Raw genomic sequence first — 14222 nt, 5'->3', positions numbered from 1 at the left:
CAAATCATAGGTGTCCCACGAGATGACAATGTTCTTGCGTGAAGCATCTGGTATACTGTACTGGCATTAACGCAGGAGCATACCGAATATTTGCATTTATGTGATTGCAGGTCAATTACTGTACTCATTTTGCTTTCACAATCCTAGTTATTTCATGGAAGGTGAGACATGCACATCACTAAAACTAAACTTCCCCAGTATCAGACAATATTGATAGCGGAACCAACTAACCGACCTGTTAGAATGCCAGTTTTAAACCAAAACGTGTCTCAGAAAATTGGCATCGAATTTCTTCTTCGTCGGCTTATAGCCATTGGCTATATATATAGCTGCATTGACTCAAGTGCAAAGCTTGCCACTGAAAAACATCAATGTGCTAATCAACTAGCACGGTATCCCGCCTGAGCCTGAATGCACGTGCAACATCTTTAACTATTTTATTTTATTTTATTTCGCAAATGGACTTATGATCTACTAGATGCATGGACAGTGAAATATAGTTGCCTCTTCTCAAATGTCTGTAAATAACACATGGCAATCTTGAAAAATAAGGGATGCTGAAGCACGACAGCTCGCAAGATCTTGCACTTCCATGGATCAAATTCCTCAGATCTTATTGCAACCGAGGTGATTGGTCAATACCTGTCATCGCAGATGTTTTCCAGCGCGTCCGGGAAGACCTGGTCATGACAACAAACAACAGCTAACATTCGAGTCTTGCTTTTTCATCCTGAAGCTAGGTGCGGAACAGAGGAAGCAGGAAGGTTGGCTCTCATTCCAACCAACACGGAAATTGTGCTGAATGTTAGCTTTCACTAACTTTACAAACTTGGCCACTTTTGATTCATAGGATAGGAAAAACATATAAATAGAAACATAGGATTGGATGTCATACCTATTTAAATCTTATGGAAAGATAAACTGTGTTTGATTGTACCAAAGAAATTTTCATGAGGTATGATCTAATGTTTTTTCCTATAAAATTTACACTAATACTCTTATAGGATTAGTTCCTAACTTCCTATATGGTATGTTTCTATGAGTCAAAATATAGGATCCAAATCTTACATAATTCCCATACAAATCTTCAAAAGAGCCCACTTGTTGCAATCACAAGCATACAGACCACACCGTTTTCGAAGTTGTTACAAAAAACAGCCGTAGAATTGTCCACACAGCTCTTCACAGATCCTGCTATTCATTGACTCCAGTAGCTCCTGACTGATTGGTCCATGTGAATTCAGATTCAGTTTAATCCTATGTCTCAGCCTCGAGGCCTGAGCTCACGTTTCATGCTCTACAGGGTCCCGCTAAGAACTTGTTTGAACAGGCTTGCTTTTCGAATGAACAGTCTACAGCAGGACACTCTGTTAGCAGTTTTGGCATTTAATGAGCTTCCCCATAAGTAGTAACCTGCCACGAGAAGGCAACTTCGATTTTTCTGGAGAACAGCACCCATGTTTCCAAGCACGCAGTGCACATAATGGTGATGGTGCTGATGTTTGAACCATCCTTCCATGCCATTGATCTATTCTGGGATCGTTCCTACCTTCCAGCCCCGTGTACAATGTGCTCTACTACTTCACTAACTATCTTTGTAATGACAACATAATACTCCCTCCGATCCATATTAATTGACTTCAATATGGATGTATCTAGAACTAAAATGTGTCTAGATACATCCATATTAGAGTCAATTAATATGAACCAGAGGGAGTACTAGACTTCCATCTTCCTCCTCACCAATCCCGTGAAGAAATCAAAGCTGCAATGCAGGAAATTGTGTCACATTTCCTTGAACAATACAGGATTGATAGACCATTACATTGTTGACAGAGGGATCTTGGAAGAAAAGCATGTAGAAATATACAGTCCGAATATAAAGTAGTGCAATGAGAAAAATGTTAATGATGGATAGCACATGGAATTACCTGTTACCATCTGGGTGCAGCTCATAGCTCTTGCCATCCTCGCCAATAGCATATAAATAACCACTTGGTGTTAGCCCCTGAAAAGATTTAATACGGTTATAGGAAAGGAAATATCTACATAATTATTGTACTTAAGTCATGTCTTTACCTGAATGGTGACCACACTGTTTACAGACTGGTCCTCATGTGCATCCTGTACAACGACTCTTTGACCACTACATAACAGTGAAGGTAACAGACTCTTTAATATGAAATGTAAAAAAAATACATGAAAACTGTATGACAAACAAACAATTAGGGTTTGTTTGATTCGAAGTATTCTCAAAACAAAGTAGAGTATAGGAATAGAAAAACGCAGGATTGGAGTGTCATGTCCTTTTTAATTCTGTAGGATAAGTAAACTACAGGAATTCATTTGAATCGAAGGAGCCCTTGAACTTAATTGATAGCAGATACTGTTATGACCGGCCTGACATATTCCAGGAGGGGGCCCAACCCTGGGCCCAATTAGGGGCTTAGCCCATTTAGTTTATCTATTTTTCAGCTCATAAATACTAGTTGTAATCGTACGTGAAGGATCAAGCAATAATCAAAATATTATTGCCGACTCCCAAAGGAGTCGGTCTCTCCAAACCCTAGCCGCCGCGCCGCCCTTGGCCGCCGCGCCGCCCTTGGCCGCCGCCACGACTCCCTGCCGCCGCCGTCTTCTTCCCCGGCTGCGACAGCCTTCCTCCTTCCCCTACAATCTACGCCCTAGACACGGCAGGACCCGAGCTCCTACCAACTTGGTATCAGATAGCTCTTGTTCGATCATGTCGTCGCCACCGCCCGCGTCTACTTCGCCGGCCGGCCAGCTGGCCGCTTCCATGACCGCCACCACCTCCGTCGCCGCCGTCACGTCGCCGTCCGCCCCGCCACCGACTCCCGTCGCCTACACTCCCGAGCAGATGAGCGGGGTCATCAACGACCTCGTCACCGCCGTCCAGGGGATCCGGCTGTACCTGATCGGCTCCCAGGGGCCGCCAGCGCCGATGCAGCCGCCCGCCGCCACCACCGCGGCGCCCGCACCCTGGCTACCTGCGCTCCCCAGCATGACGATGCTGCTGGCCCCACCCCCGGCCCTGCCCTGGCCGGCGTGGCCGCAGCCCCTACCCACCGGGCCGGCACCCACCTCTACGAGCGGCGTCCCTATCCAGCAGGTTCGCTTTCCCCCGTCGCCATCACCGCTGCCGGCGTTGATCACCGCGTCGTCGTCGCCCTCGCCGGTCTATTCCGTGGCCGGGGACCCGCCGATGCCCACACTCCCGGACGCCGCAGCCGCAGGGTACGCGGAACCCTCCGCCGGCCGCGTCACGCCTTACGTCCAAGGCGTCGCTGCACCAACACCGCCCCGCTTCGCCAAGCTCGACTTCGCCACCTTCGACGGCTCGGAGGACCCCCTCAACTGGCTCAACCAGTGCGAGCAGTTTTTCCGGGGACAGCGCACCCTCGCGTCCGACCGCACTTGGCTGGCCTCTTACCACCTCCGGGGCGCCGCACAGACATGGTACTATTCCCTCGAGCAGGACGAGGGCGGCATGCCTCCATGGGACCGCTTCCGGGAGCTCTGTCTCCTCCGCTTTGGGCCGCCAATTCGCGGGAGCCGATTGGCGGAGCTTGGGCGACTGCCCTTCACGACCACGGTCCAGGACTTCGCGGAGCACTTCCAGGCTCTTGCTTGCCACGCCCCGGGCGTGACGGGCCAGCAACACGCGGAGCTCTTCATCGGTGGACTGCCGGACCATATTCGGGTGGACGTGGAGCTTCGTGCCCCCGAGACCTCCGGCATGCTGATGCATTACGCCCGCGCCTACGAGCGCCGCGCCCTGGCAATGCCGCTCGGACCACCGAGCCGCGGAGGCCGCCTGGCCGCTCGACCACCGCCGCCGGCCGCCCGGCCAGGCCGGCCGAACCCGACCGCGCCACCGACCCCTGCCCCGGCCGCGACACGGACGTTCAGGCGGCTCACCCCGGCCGAGCGGCTCGAGCGCCGCCGCCTCGGCCTGTGCTTCAACTGCGACGAGCCCTATGCACCCGGCCACATCTGCCCCCGCCTCTTCTATTTGGAGACGGTCGATGACTTCGAGGCAGACACGCTCGCCAAGCCATCGGCGCCGCCCGAGCCCGCCACCACGACCGCACCGGCCGCAGCCTTCGTGGTCTCTCTCCACGCCCTGGCGGGTATCCGCCACGAGCGCACTATGCTCCTGCCGATGACGATCCGCGGCGAGACCCTGGTGGCTCTCTTGGACACGGGCTCCACGCATAACTTCCTGCCGGCGACTACCATGCGCCGCTTAGCCCTCCAGCCATCGGGCGGTGCTCACCTCCGCGTCACGCGTGGCTAACGGTGACCGCCCTGCGGTGACATGGCTCGGCGCAAAGACGTGCCTCTCACCATCGGCGACGAGCACTTCACCATCACATGCGCCGGCATCGACTTGGGCTGCTTCGACTTCATCCTCGGCGTCGACTTCCTCCAGACCCTCGGCCCCATCCTATGGGACTTCGACACCCTCACGATGACCTTCTGGCGCCAGGGCCACCGCGTCCAGTGGGAGGGTATTGGGGGCAACGCTCCGGCCCCACAGCTTCAGCTCGCCACGACCGACGCCGAGGCCGAGCACCCCCTCCTGACACACCTCCTGCAGCAGCATGGCGCCCTCTTCGACGAGCCGCAGGGGCTACCGCCGGTTCGGGTGTACGATCATCGTATCCACCTCGTCCCGGACACGGCGCCAGTCGCGGTGCGGCCCTACCGCTATCCCCAGCTGCAGAAGGACGAGTTGGAACGGCAGTGCGCACTCATGCTAGCCGCCGGTATCATTCAGATCTCCACATCGCCATTTTCGGCGCGGGTCCTTCTCGTCCGCAAGTCGGATGGTACGTGGCGCTTCTGCATCGACTACCGCGCCCTCAACGCGCTGACGCTGAAGGATAAGTTCCCAATTCCGGTGGTGGACAAGCTCTTCGACGAGCTCCACGGGGCGCGCTTCTTCACCAAGCTCGACTTGCGGTCGGGCTACCATCAGGTGCGCATGCACCCGGAGGATATCGCCAAGACGGCGTTCCGAACTCACCACGGCCACTTCGAGTTCTTGGTGATGCCTTTCGGCCTCACCAATTCCCCCGCGACATTCCAGGCTCTCATGAATGATGTCCTTCGCCCCTACTTACGCCGGTTTGTGCTTGTTTTTTTTATGACATCCTCATCTACAACACCTCTTGGGCGGAGCACCTACAGCACATCGCCATCGTCTTCAACGAGCTTCGAGCGCACCGTCTTCACCTTAAGCGCTCGAAGTGCTCGTTCGGGACGTCATCGGTCGCCTACCTCGGCCACGTCATCTCCGCCGAGGGGGTGGCCATGGATGCGGACAAGGTGGCCGCCGTCGCGGCCTGGCCGGTACCGCACTCGCCACGCGCCTTGCGCGGCTCGCAGGCCTCGCCGGCCTACTACCGGAAGTTTATCCGGGACTACGGCCTCATCGCGGCACCGCTCACGCGCTGCTGCGTCGCGACGGTTTCGCGTGGGACGACGAGGCTACTGCGGCGTTCGAGGCCCTGAAGGGGGCCCTCACGACGGGCCCCGTTCTGCAGATGCCGGACTTCGCCCGCCCCTTCATCCTGGACTGCGACGCCTCCGGGGTGGGGTTCGACGCTGTGCTACACCAGGGCGAGGGGCCTCTCGCCTACTTCAGCCGTCCCTTCGCCGCGCGCCATCTCAAGCTCGCCGCTTACGAGCAGGAGCTCATCGGGTTGGTGCAGGCTGTGCGCCACTGGCGTCCATATCTTTGGGGGCGGTCGTTCCGGATTCGCACGGATCACTACAGCCCTCAAGTTTCTATTGGACCGGCGACTCTCGACGGTGCCGCAACATCGCTGGATCGGCAAGCTCTTCGGTTTCGACTTCACCGTCGAGTACCGGCCCGGCCGCCTCAATACGGTGGCGGATGCCTCGTCCCGGCGCGACACGGACCCGAGACGAGGCGGACGGCGCCTCCGAGGGCGGTGATGTGCCTCCGTTCGGGACCTTCCTTCCGGCCTCTTCGACGCCATTCGTCGGGCAATCGAGGTGCGGCGGCCGACGCCCGGCTCCTCGCGACGGCGGCTTGGAGACGGCGAGTTGGCCGCACCATGGCGCGTGGCCGACGGCTCGCTTGTGCATGGGCACCGCATATTCGTGCCCGACCACGATGACCTCCGCCATCGGTACCGTCGATGGCCCATTCCCGTAGCCACGAGGGCATTCGAAGACCCTCCATTGTCTCCGCGCCGACTTCTATATCCCCGGTGATCGTACCTTGGTCCGGATTGGGTGCGTTCTTGTGTGACGTGTCGTCGCAACAAGACCGAGACCCTGCGGCCGGGCCGGGATGTTGCAGCCGCCGGAGGTGCCTTCACGGTGTGTGGTCCGATATCTCCATGGACTTCATTGAGGGCCTCCCCAAGGTGGGCGGCAAGTCGGTGATTCTCACGGTGGTTGACCGCTTCTCCAAGTATGCCCACTTTATCGCGCTTGGGCACCCATACACGGCGGCGTCCGTGGCTCGTGCCTTCTTCGACGGCATCGTCCGCCTCCACGGATTTCCAGCGTCGATTGTCAGTGATCGCGACCCGGCATTCACAGGGCATGTGTGGCACGACCTCTTTCGGATGGCGGGGGTGAAACTTCGGTTTAGCACCGCCTTCCACCCTCAGACGGACGGCCGGCCGGAGGTGGTCAACAAGGTCATCGCCATGTACCTTCGCCGTGTCACGCGGGGACCGTCCGCGCGCATGGGTGGATCGGCTGTCCTCGGGCGTAGTATCGCTACAACACCTCTTTTCACTCAGCCCTGCGCGCCACGCCATTCGAGGTGGTCTACGGCCGCCCAGCGCCACCCATTATACCGGTGGATTCGGCAACAGCCCGGACGGAGATAGCGGGTGAGCTCATTCGCAACCGCGACGAGGTTTTGGCCGAGGTGCGGCAACGCCTCGTGCAGGCCCAGCAGTTGGCCAAGCAATACTACGATGGACATCATCGCGAGGTGGACTATGCGGTCGGTGATTGGGTGTGGCTGCGCCTCCTGCATCGCTCCACTTAGTCCTTGGACCCGCGTGCGCGCCTGCATCGCTCCACTTAGTCCTTGGACCCGCGTGCGAAGCGCAAGCTGGGTCCCCGCTACGCTGGACCCTTCGTCGTCTTGGAGCGCGTGGGGACGCTCGCGTATCGTCTTCAGCTTCCGGCCGAGTCTCGCATCCACGACGTCTTTCATGTGGGGCTGTTGAAGCCTTACCGCGGTGATCCTCCTGCGGCGACACCAGCACTCCCTCCTATTGCGGATGGCCGGCTTCTTCCGAGTCTCCGCAAAGGTGTTGCGGGCTCGGTTACGTCGAGGTGTCCGAGGTACTCTGCGGTTCGGTGGGAGGGGCTGCCGCGTGGAGGAGGCCACGTGGGAGCAGCGCGATGACTTCTCCCTCCACTATCCAGACTACCAGCTCGAGGACGAGCTGTTTGCGCGGCGGGGAGAGATGTTATGACCGGCTCCGACATATTCCAGGGAGGGGCCCAACCACCGGGCCCAATTAGGGGCTTAGCCCATTTAGTTTATCTATTTTTCAGCTCATAAATACTAGTTGTAATCGTACGTGAAGGATCAAGCAATAATCAGAATATTATTGCCGACTCCCAAAGGAGTCGGTCTCTCCAAACCCTAGCCGCCGCCCTTGGCCGCCGCCACGGCTCCCTGCCGCCGCCGTCTTCTTCCCCGGCCGCGACAGCCTTCCTCCTTCCCCTACAATCTACGCCCTAGACACGGCAGGACCCGAGCTCCTACCAGATACAGACTACACTTCAGTAAGAAAACTGGTGTTGGCGGTCCAAGAAATCAATATTGAGAAAGCATTCCCAACCTGTGAAGCCATGCATTGTAGTATCGCTCCTCGAGAGCCCGAAATCCTGCAGAAAATTTGAGAATGTTATAGTACCCAATTTTATCACAAAATGTTATAAAAATTATATTAAATTGCAAACATCACTCATTAAGACAAAGGAAATTTATCACAAAGTAACACTATGAGCAATAATAAAAATCACTGTGCACATCAACATGAGCATATGGCCATATTGCTAGGAGAAAAAGAGGATATAATGACACAAGAATACCTTGATTTGCGAAGATCTCAAAAAGAACTTCAAATTTGTTGAAGAACGATGCTAGTATGTCTTCTCGCTTCAGTCTGGATGCATTTGCCTCAAGTTCTTGAAGTGCAGCATTCAAACATGTTGTCGGCTTCTCATTATCGACATTTAAACCAATACCTGAAAAGGATAAAGGAACCAAGTTTTCATAACAGATGACATGAAAACTGCCTTTCTTAAATTACAAGGACGCACACTCACAGATACCATACTCACACCTCCACACCAATGCATATATGCAGGTGCTCAAAATCCAAGGGTTGAACCCTGGTTGGAAGGCTGCACGACTGCAAGCCCTACTAACGAACATGGCTCACTTCTAAAAACCGAGAGTTCCAAAATACCACTAAGAAAAACCAAAGTTGCCAAAATAGCACTGCCATTTCGTGCCAAAATACCATTCCCGGCAGGTCTCAAGGGATGTAAGTTAGTCAAGCTGGGGAATTCTTGTCAGTTTTTTAAGAATGGCAAAAATACCCTCGTGTAGACCGTACCAAAACAGTAGAAACAAATCAACAATAGACATCTCCCAGCGACCCAGCATGTTCTGTCTCTCCGCCCGACCGCTGCATAGCCACCGCCGGTGCCTACTCCCGGACAGCTGCTTCCCTTGCCTATTGCCTCGAACGCTCACACCAGCTCTCTCCGCCATGTCCCAGCTCGCTCCGCCGCCGCGTACCGTCTGCCATCCATGCACACCACCAGCAACCCGCCCTGCTCGTCGCCTATGCGACCTGTCCTGCTCGGTTGCCGTCCATGCACGCCCAAGAATCGACAGACCAGCGCGCCTGCCCAGCTCCGCGCCCCGCCATGCCTGTCGAGCTTGCAGCTTTGGAAGTTTAACCCCTAAGGAAGCGCTTTATGAGGCCTCTCGTAATTTGATTGATTTATTTCTTCCTTTTCTACACGCGGAAGAAGAGGGCACTAGTTTCGAAGAAAATAAAAATAGGTTTACTCCACCCCTTTTTACTTTTCAAAAAAGATTAACTAATCTAAATAGACACTGCCAATAAGCAAATTAATGTGACTTGTGAGGTACAACAATTATTAGGAAATAATCGAGTTAGAGCTGTAGCTATGAGTGCTACAGACGGGTTGATGAGAGGAATGGAAGTGATTGACACGGGAGCTCCTCTCAGTGTTCCGGTCGGCGGAGCTACTCTCGGACGAATTTTCAACGTTCTTGGGGAGCCTGTTGACAATTTGGGTCCTGTAGATAGTAGTGCGACGTTCCCTATTCATAGATCTGCACCCGCCTTTATCGAGTTAGATACGAAATTATCCATCTTTGAAACAGGTATTAAGGTCGTCGATCTTTTAGCTCCTTATCGACGTGGAGGAAAAATAGGACCCGTCGTGTGCTAGACCAACTCGTACGGCGCGCACCTGCTGCCACTCCCCTGGATCTGGTGCCACGCTGACTTCGACCTTGCCAAATGGTATGCTATCAGTATCCTATGTTTGCACTGTGACCATTGAGATCAAAAGCAATGAGCCCGCGCCATGTGTCAAGTTACATTGTAATGGTATTTTGGCAACTTTGGTTTTCTTAGTGGTATTTTGGAACTCTTGGTTTTCACTAGTGGTATTGTGGCTATTCTCTCTTCAGAAAAACACAGCATGCTGACAGATACAGGCCGCTGATCAAGAATCCTCTCCATGCAGGAGGGACTCCCACAATGTGTAGAATCAACAGCAGTGGAAACATCCTTACCAGTGCAAATGTTGTAGACTTTCGGCTCATAGGACGAGGTACAAAGAATGCCACCAACTTTTAACCCCTTCAGATATAGATCATTAGGCCACTTAATCCTTACATCTAGCTCTGGAAGTCCCTGAGTTTTATCACATAGATAGTACATGATATCATAACCAAGAAATGGCCTTATGAAAATATTTACTGTGCAATAAATTATGATCACATACATAACAAACATCAAGTGTAATCGTGTTGCATTAAGCCCTCACCTTAGCACAGAACAAATCTTTGATTGCTTCTGTCATGGCGAGGCAAACGACATATTGCACGAGGGGCAGCTTGCGTACATCATTCATCTGTGATGTAAAAGAGAACATGAGACAGCCTGGAGGTGATTCCCACACGTTCTTGGATCGTCCTGCATAAGTAGTTGGTAAAACATCAAATTTTAACCTAGATTAAAGAGTGGCAATGATTACGCAGGCAGTAAACACCTGAATGATTAAGTGGCTCAGCTTGCAGTTAAGCTTTCAAAAACAAATGAATTTCCACAACCATAGAGCGTGGTATCAACTAAGAAAAAAAATCAAATGGTGGAATGCATCTATTTATGGAACACGCCTTTTCACCAAGATTAACTTCTACATTGCATACATGGTATGCATTAATATCTGCACATTCAACCGCAAATTTTCAAGCCATTCTATCCCATGGATCACAACAGGAAACAACACTTCCTTGACAAAAAACAAACGAGCAACAATGATAAAAGCCCACGCAAAATCACAAAATTACAAATAGCAAAATTTACCTCCAAAACAAGTTAGTTCTATTCCTGGGAGTTAGATTTTCAACTGAAGTTTATCAGATACATCAGATAGACCATTTACATGTAACTCAACAAAATTTCTATTTCTTGATCTATTTAGCATGGAGAAGATTCACTCAACCACAGCAATAACAAGAGAGCATAACTAATCTACCCAAAGCTCCAAGCTATTTTTTAACAGCTGTTTATCAGATACATCAGATAGACCATTTATATATCCAAAAAAAAAAAGATAACAGGCAAGACATTGCCCCACTTTAAATTAATAAAGTCATACGGTTTAATAATTCGATTACAAACTGCTGGGCTTTATATATCCAAATTAACTCAACAAGGTTTCTAGTTCAGGAGCCACTTTGCACAGTTTTCACAAAGAAACTTGAATCAAGCATACTAATAAGAAAACAGCATAACTAATCCACTCAAGGTGTCATCAGACATTGATTGACAACGCTGAAATAGAAAAACTCATCAGAACTGACCACAGTAACAGCGACAAAGGCAAGCAGTAATCGGCCTATATATTTGACCCACCTCTGCCTTTGAACTGCACGTCTGTGACGCACACGACGCCCACCGGAAGCTTGGCGAAGTTCCTGCAAGCAGAACGCGGAGGCACAAAAATCCCAATTAGAGCGGTTCAAGCACAAAATTCTCCATCGCTCATTTTTCTCAAAAGGGATTCAAGAACAAATCTTGCACTCACTGCGTCACGAGGTCGTGCGTGGAGGCCATCCGCGGCGACCAGAGCATCCACCTCCCGAAGCGCCGCGCCTGGAGCGCGTCCATGTAGGCGCCCGCGTCGAAGCCCTCGCCCCCGCCGCCGTCGGGCGCGAGGGAGACGGCGAGCTCGCCCCCGCCCAAATCCTCTAGAGAGAGTTCGCTGGCGGCGGAGGCGAGGAGCTGCTGGTCCTGGGGGGACTTGCCGGAGAGCAGGAGGCGGGTGGTTGCGCCGGCGGCTGGGGCAGCGCTGCTCATGTGCGCGGACGTGGCCGAGCGGGGACGGGAGGAGAGGTAGCGGCGCAGGGCGACGGCGGCGAGCACGGCCGCGGCAGTAGCGGCGGCGGCGGCGGCCGGTGGCGGGAGGCGGGAGGGGAACGGCATGTCAACTGTGGAGCCTCTTCTTTGTTTCCTCCGCCGCCACGTTTTTGGAGAGAGCGGTGAGTTGGTTGGTCGTTGTACCTGTGAAAATCAAAATTCCCGTTCAACCGACCAGGCCAAGAGCCAACGTTTCCAACATGATCAGCTAGCTCTGTGTTCGTTTCTTCCAAATAATGTCATCTGGAGAAAACATGTTCAGAGCGAGCAACTGAAATCGTTTGCATCAACTAAGTGGTGCTACCATTGATATGGTTCATCATGGCTCCACTGCCCACCTACGTTCAAGAACAATCTGGCATCGCTTGTTGTCAGTTCAGCAAATCAACTAAAATGAAATGGAAAGAGGGCAAAGGTGATCCGTGCGCTTGCGGAGATGTACCTGGGCTGGGCGTGGGCGAGTTGGAGTCCTGGAGGCTGGAGCGGTGGAGCCGGTCCGCCCGCCCGCTCGCCCTTGCCTTCGCCGGTGAATCGCCGGACGCCGGCCGGTGGCCCGCTGCCTCTGCCCAGCAGAGCCGCCTCCGCCCGCCGCCTAGGGTTGGCCTGCTCGGTCGCGGTCGGTCGCCTCTGTTCGACTCGCTCGATACGAGCGACGGAGCGAGCGAGAGGAGCCGGAGCGAGCGACTTGTGTTGCCTGATGGGCTGACCTGTGTTGGGCTATGGGCCAAACTAATACAAAAAAAAATTTGTCCGATTTCTATTGGTATTCACGGGAATACAGGGGTGCTCCTATTCCCCGCTTTAAGCGGCGAGTCTGGGAGTTACCGCGTAGGGCTCTTGGCTAATGGGCTCGGCCCATATTCGGAACTGTTGTTTCTTCTCTTTCCTTCTGCTTGCATGGATTTCACGTGAGCGACACTATAACTTTTTTTTTTACTGGAGCGACACTATAACTGACAAGGGTGCGACACTACAGTAATTTTTCTCAGGTTTCTTTTAAATGGTAAACTTACCTTGAGTTTTTAACTGTGATTTTTTTTTCAAATGACACGAACATTTTTACGTTAAAAGAAACCTGGGAACATTTTTTTTAATCCTTTTTAACCATAGTGAACATATTTTAGAACCATTTTTTCGATCAAGTGAACATTTTTGCAAACTTAGCGATTTTTTTTATCTTACTTTTCTCAACCCTGTGAATATTATTTTGAAACCAAAGATTTTTTTTAAATTTGTCATCATACTTTTTCCCACCCGTGAACATTTTTTTAACCCGCGAATATTTTTTTGCACATGCGGACATTTTTCGAACCGCAAATTTTTTTTAAGTCCGTGAACATACTTTGTTATTTGAACGATTTCCTAGTATGAACATTTACGTTACTTGAACATTTTTTCAATATGAACATTTATGTTATTTGAACAATTTTTCAATATGAATATTTTTGTTATTTGAACGATTTTTTAATTTGAATAATTTTCAAATTAAATTATTTATTTAAACACATAAAAAATCAAAGAAGAACGTAAAACAATTTTTTTCATGGGCATTTTTACGTGAACATATATTTTTATTTATGGGAATTTTCCAGTACGTGAACATATATTGGCTGGAATAACTCGTATTGGTTTTGCTCCAATATTCAAATTTTTGAAATTTTCAAATTGTAAAATTGTTCAAACATGAAAATTATTCAGATTTGTAAAAAACCTGAAAAGATATTTAAAAATGTTCACATGTGAAAAGGTTTAAATTTAAAAATTAATCAAATCTGAAAAAAAAATTCAAATTTGGAATTGTTTAGATTTGATTTTTTCAGATTTTCAAATTTATCTTTTTAGAAGAAAGAAAGCAAATAAAAAAATAAAAGGAACAAACTGAAAAAAATAAAACCAGAGAAGAATCACGAAAACCTGAAGAAAAACCAGGGAGAAAAATGAAGAACCTACCCGTACGGCCGTACCCGGTAACACAGCGCTCGACTTGACCCAGAAACGTGAAAAACCAGAAAACAAAGCATTGTTGCTGATAATGGGCCGGCCCGGAATAGGAACGCCCCTGTGCGGCGAGCCAGACATAGCCCGCAATAGGCGGAGAATAGGGTTTGCCGGAATACAGGGCCATACCCCTGGCGCCGCCAATGGTTCAGCTGCGTCCGCCTGTTCAGATAACCTCTGTGGCGTCGACGTATCTACTGCTGCACTCATATGCTATGAATTTCGTATATGCGGTAAGTTCCCATGTTTTCTCTTATTTTGGATATAAGAGTTGGACGCGGCTTGCCTGCGGCATTGCTATGCGCCCATCCATGCGACCGAGCCCCTCTTCAAGCATCACACGGTTATCCGTGCTGCGGCCCCGCTTCGCTCGTTTTCTCGTGAAAAGAAAAATAAGAATACAACAATATACCGTACCCATGTCTCTGTATCCTCCCTGCCCATCTTGCATCGCAAATTCTCTCCCAGTCCAGGGGAAAAACGAAGGCAGGGCCACGGCAT

At 51.4% G+C, this 14222-nt stretch overlaps 1 protein-coding gene across 1 annotated transcript; it reads right to left on the bottom strand.

The window, feature by feature from the left end:
* Nucleotides 1–1039: 1039 nt before the first annotated feature.
* On the bottom strand, nucleotides 1040–12234 carry LOC124691754 (biotin--protein ligase 2-like). Its single transcript, XM_047225026.1, has 11 exons — nucleotides 12166–12234; nucleotides 11392–11867; nucleotides 11220–11281; nucleotides 10126–10274; nucleotides 9872–9992; nucleotides 8122–8277; nucleotides 7869–7914; nucleotides 2080–2146; nucleotides 1932–2008; nucleotides 1722–1765; nucleotides 1040–1616 (listed from the first exon to the last, which is right to left on the bottom strand). Coding segments are annotated over exons 2-11 (1122 nt in total). The 5' UTR covers nucleotides 11790–11867; nucleotides 12166–12234; the 3' UTR covers nucleotides 1040–1614.
* Nucleotides 12235–14222: the final 1988 nt, after the last annotated feature.

Source organism: Lolium rigidum, chromosome 2, assembly GCF_022539505.1.
Source record: "Lolium rigidum isolate FL_2022 chromosome 2, APGP_CSIRO_Lrig_0.1, whole genome shotgun sequence".
Classification (NCBI taxonomy): Eukaryota; Viridiplantae; Streptophyta; class Magnoliopsida; order Poales; family Poaceae; genus Lolium; species Lolium rigidum.
Note: the sequence above shows the minus strand (reverse complement) of the source record. Positions and strands in the feature narration are given on the sequence as shown.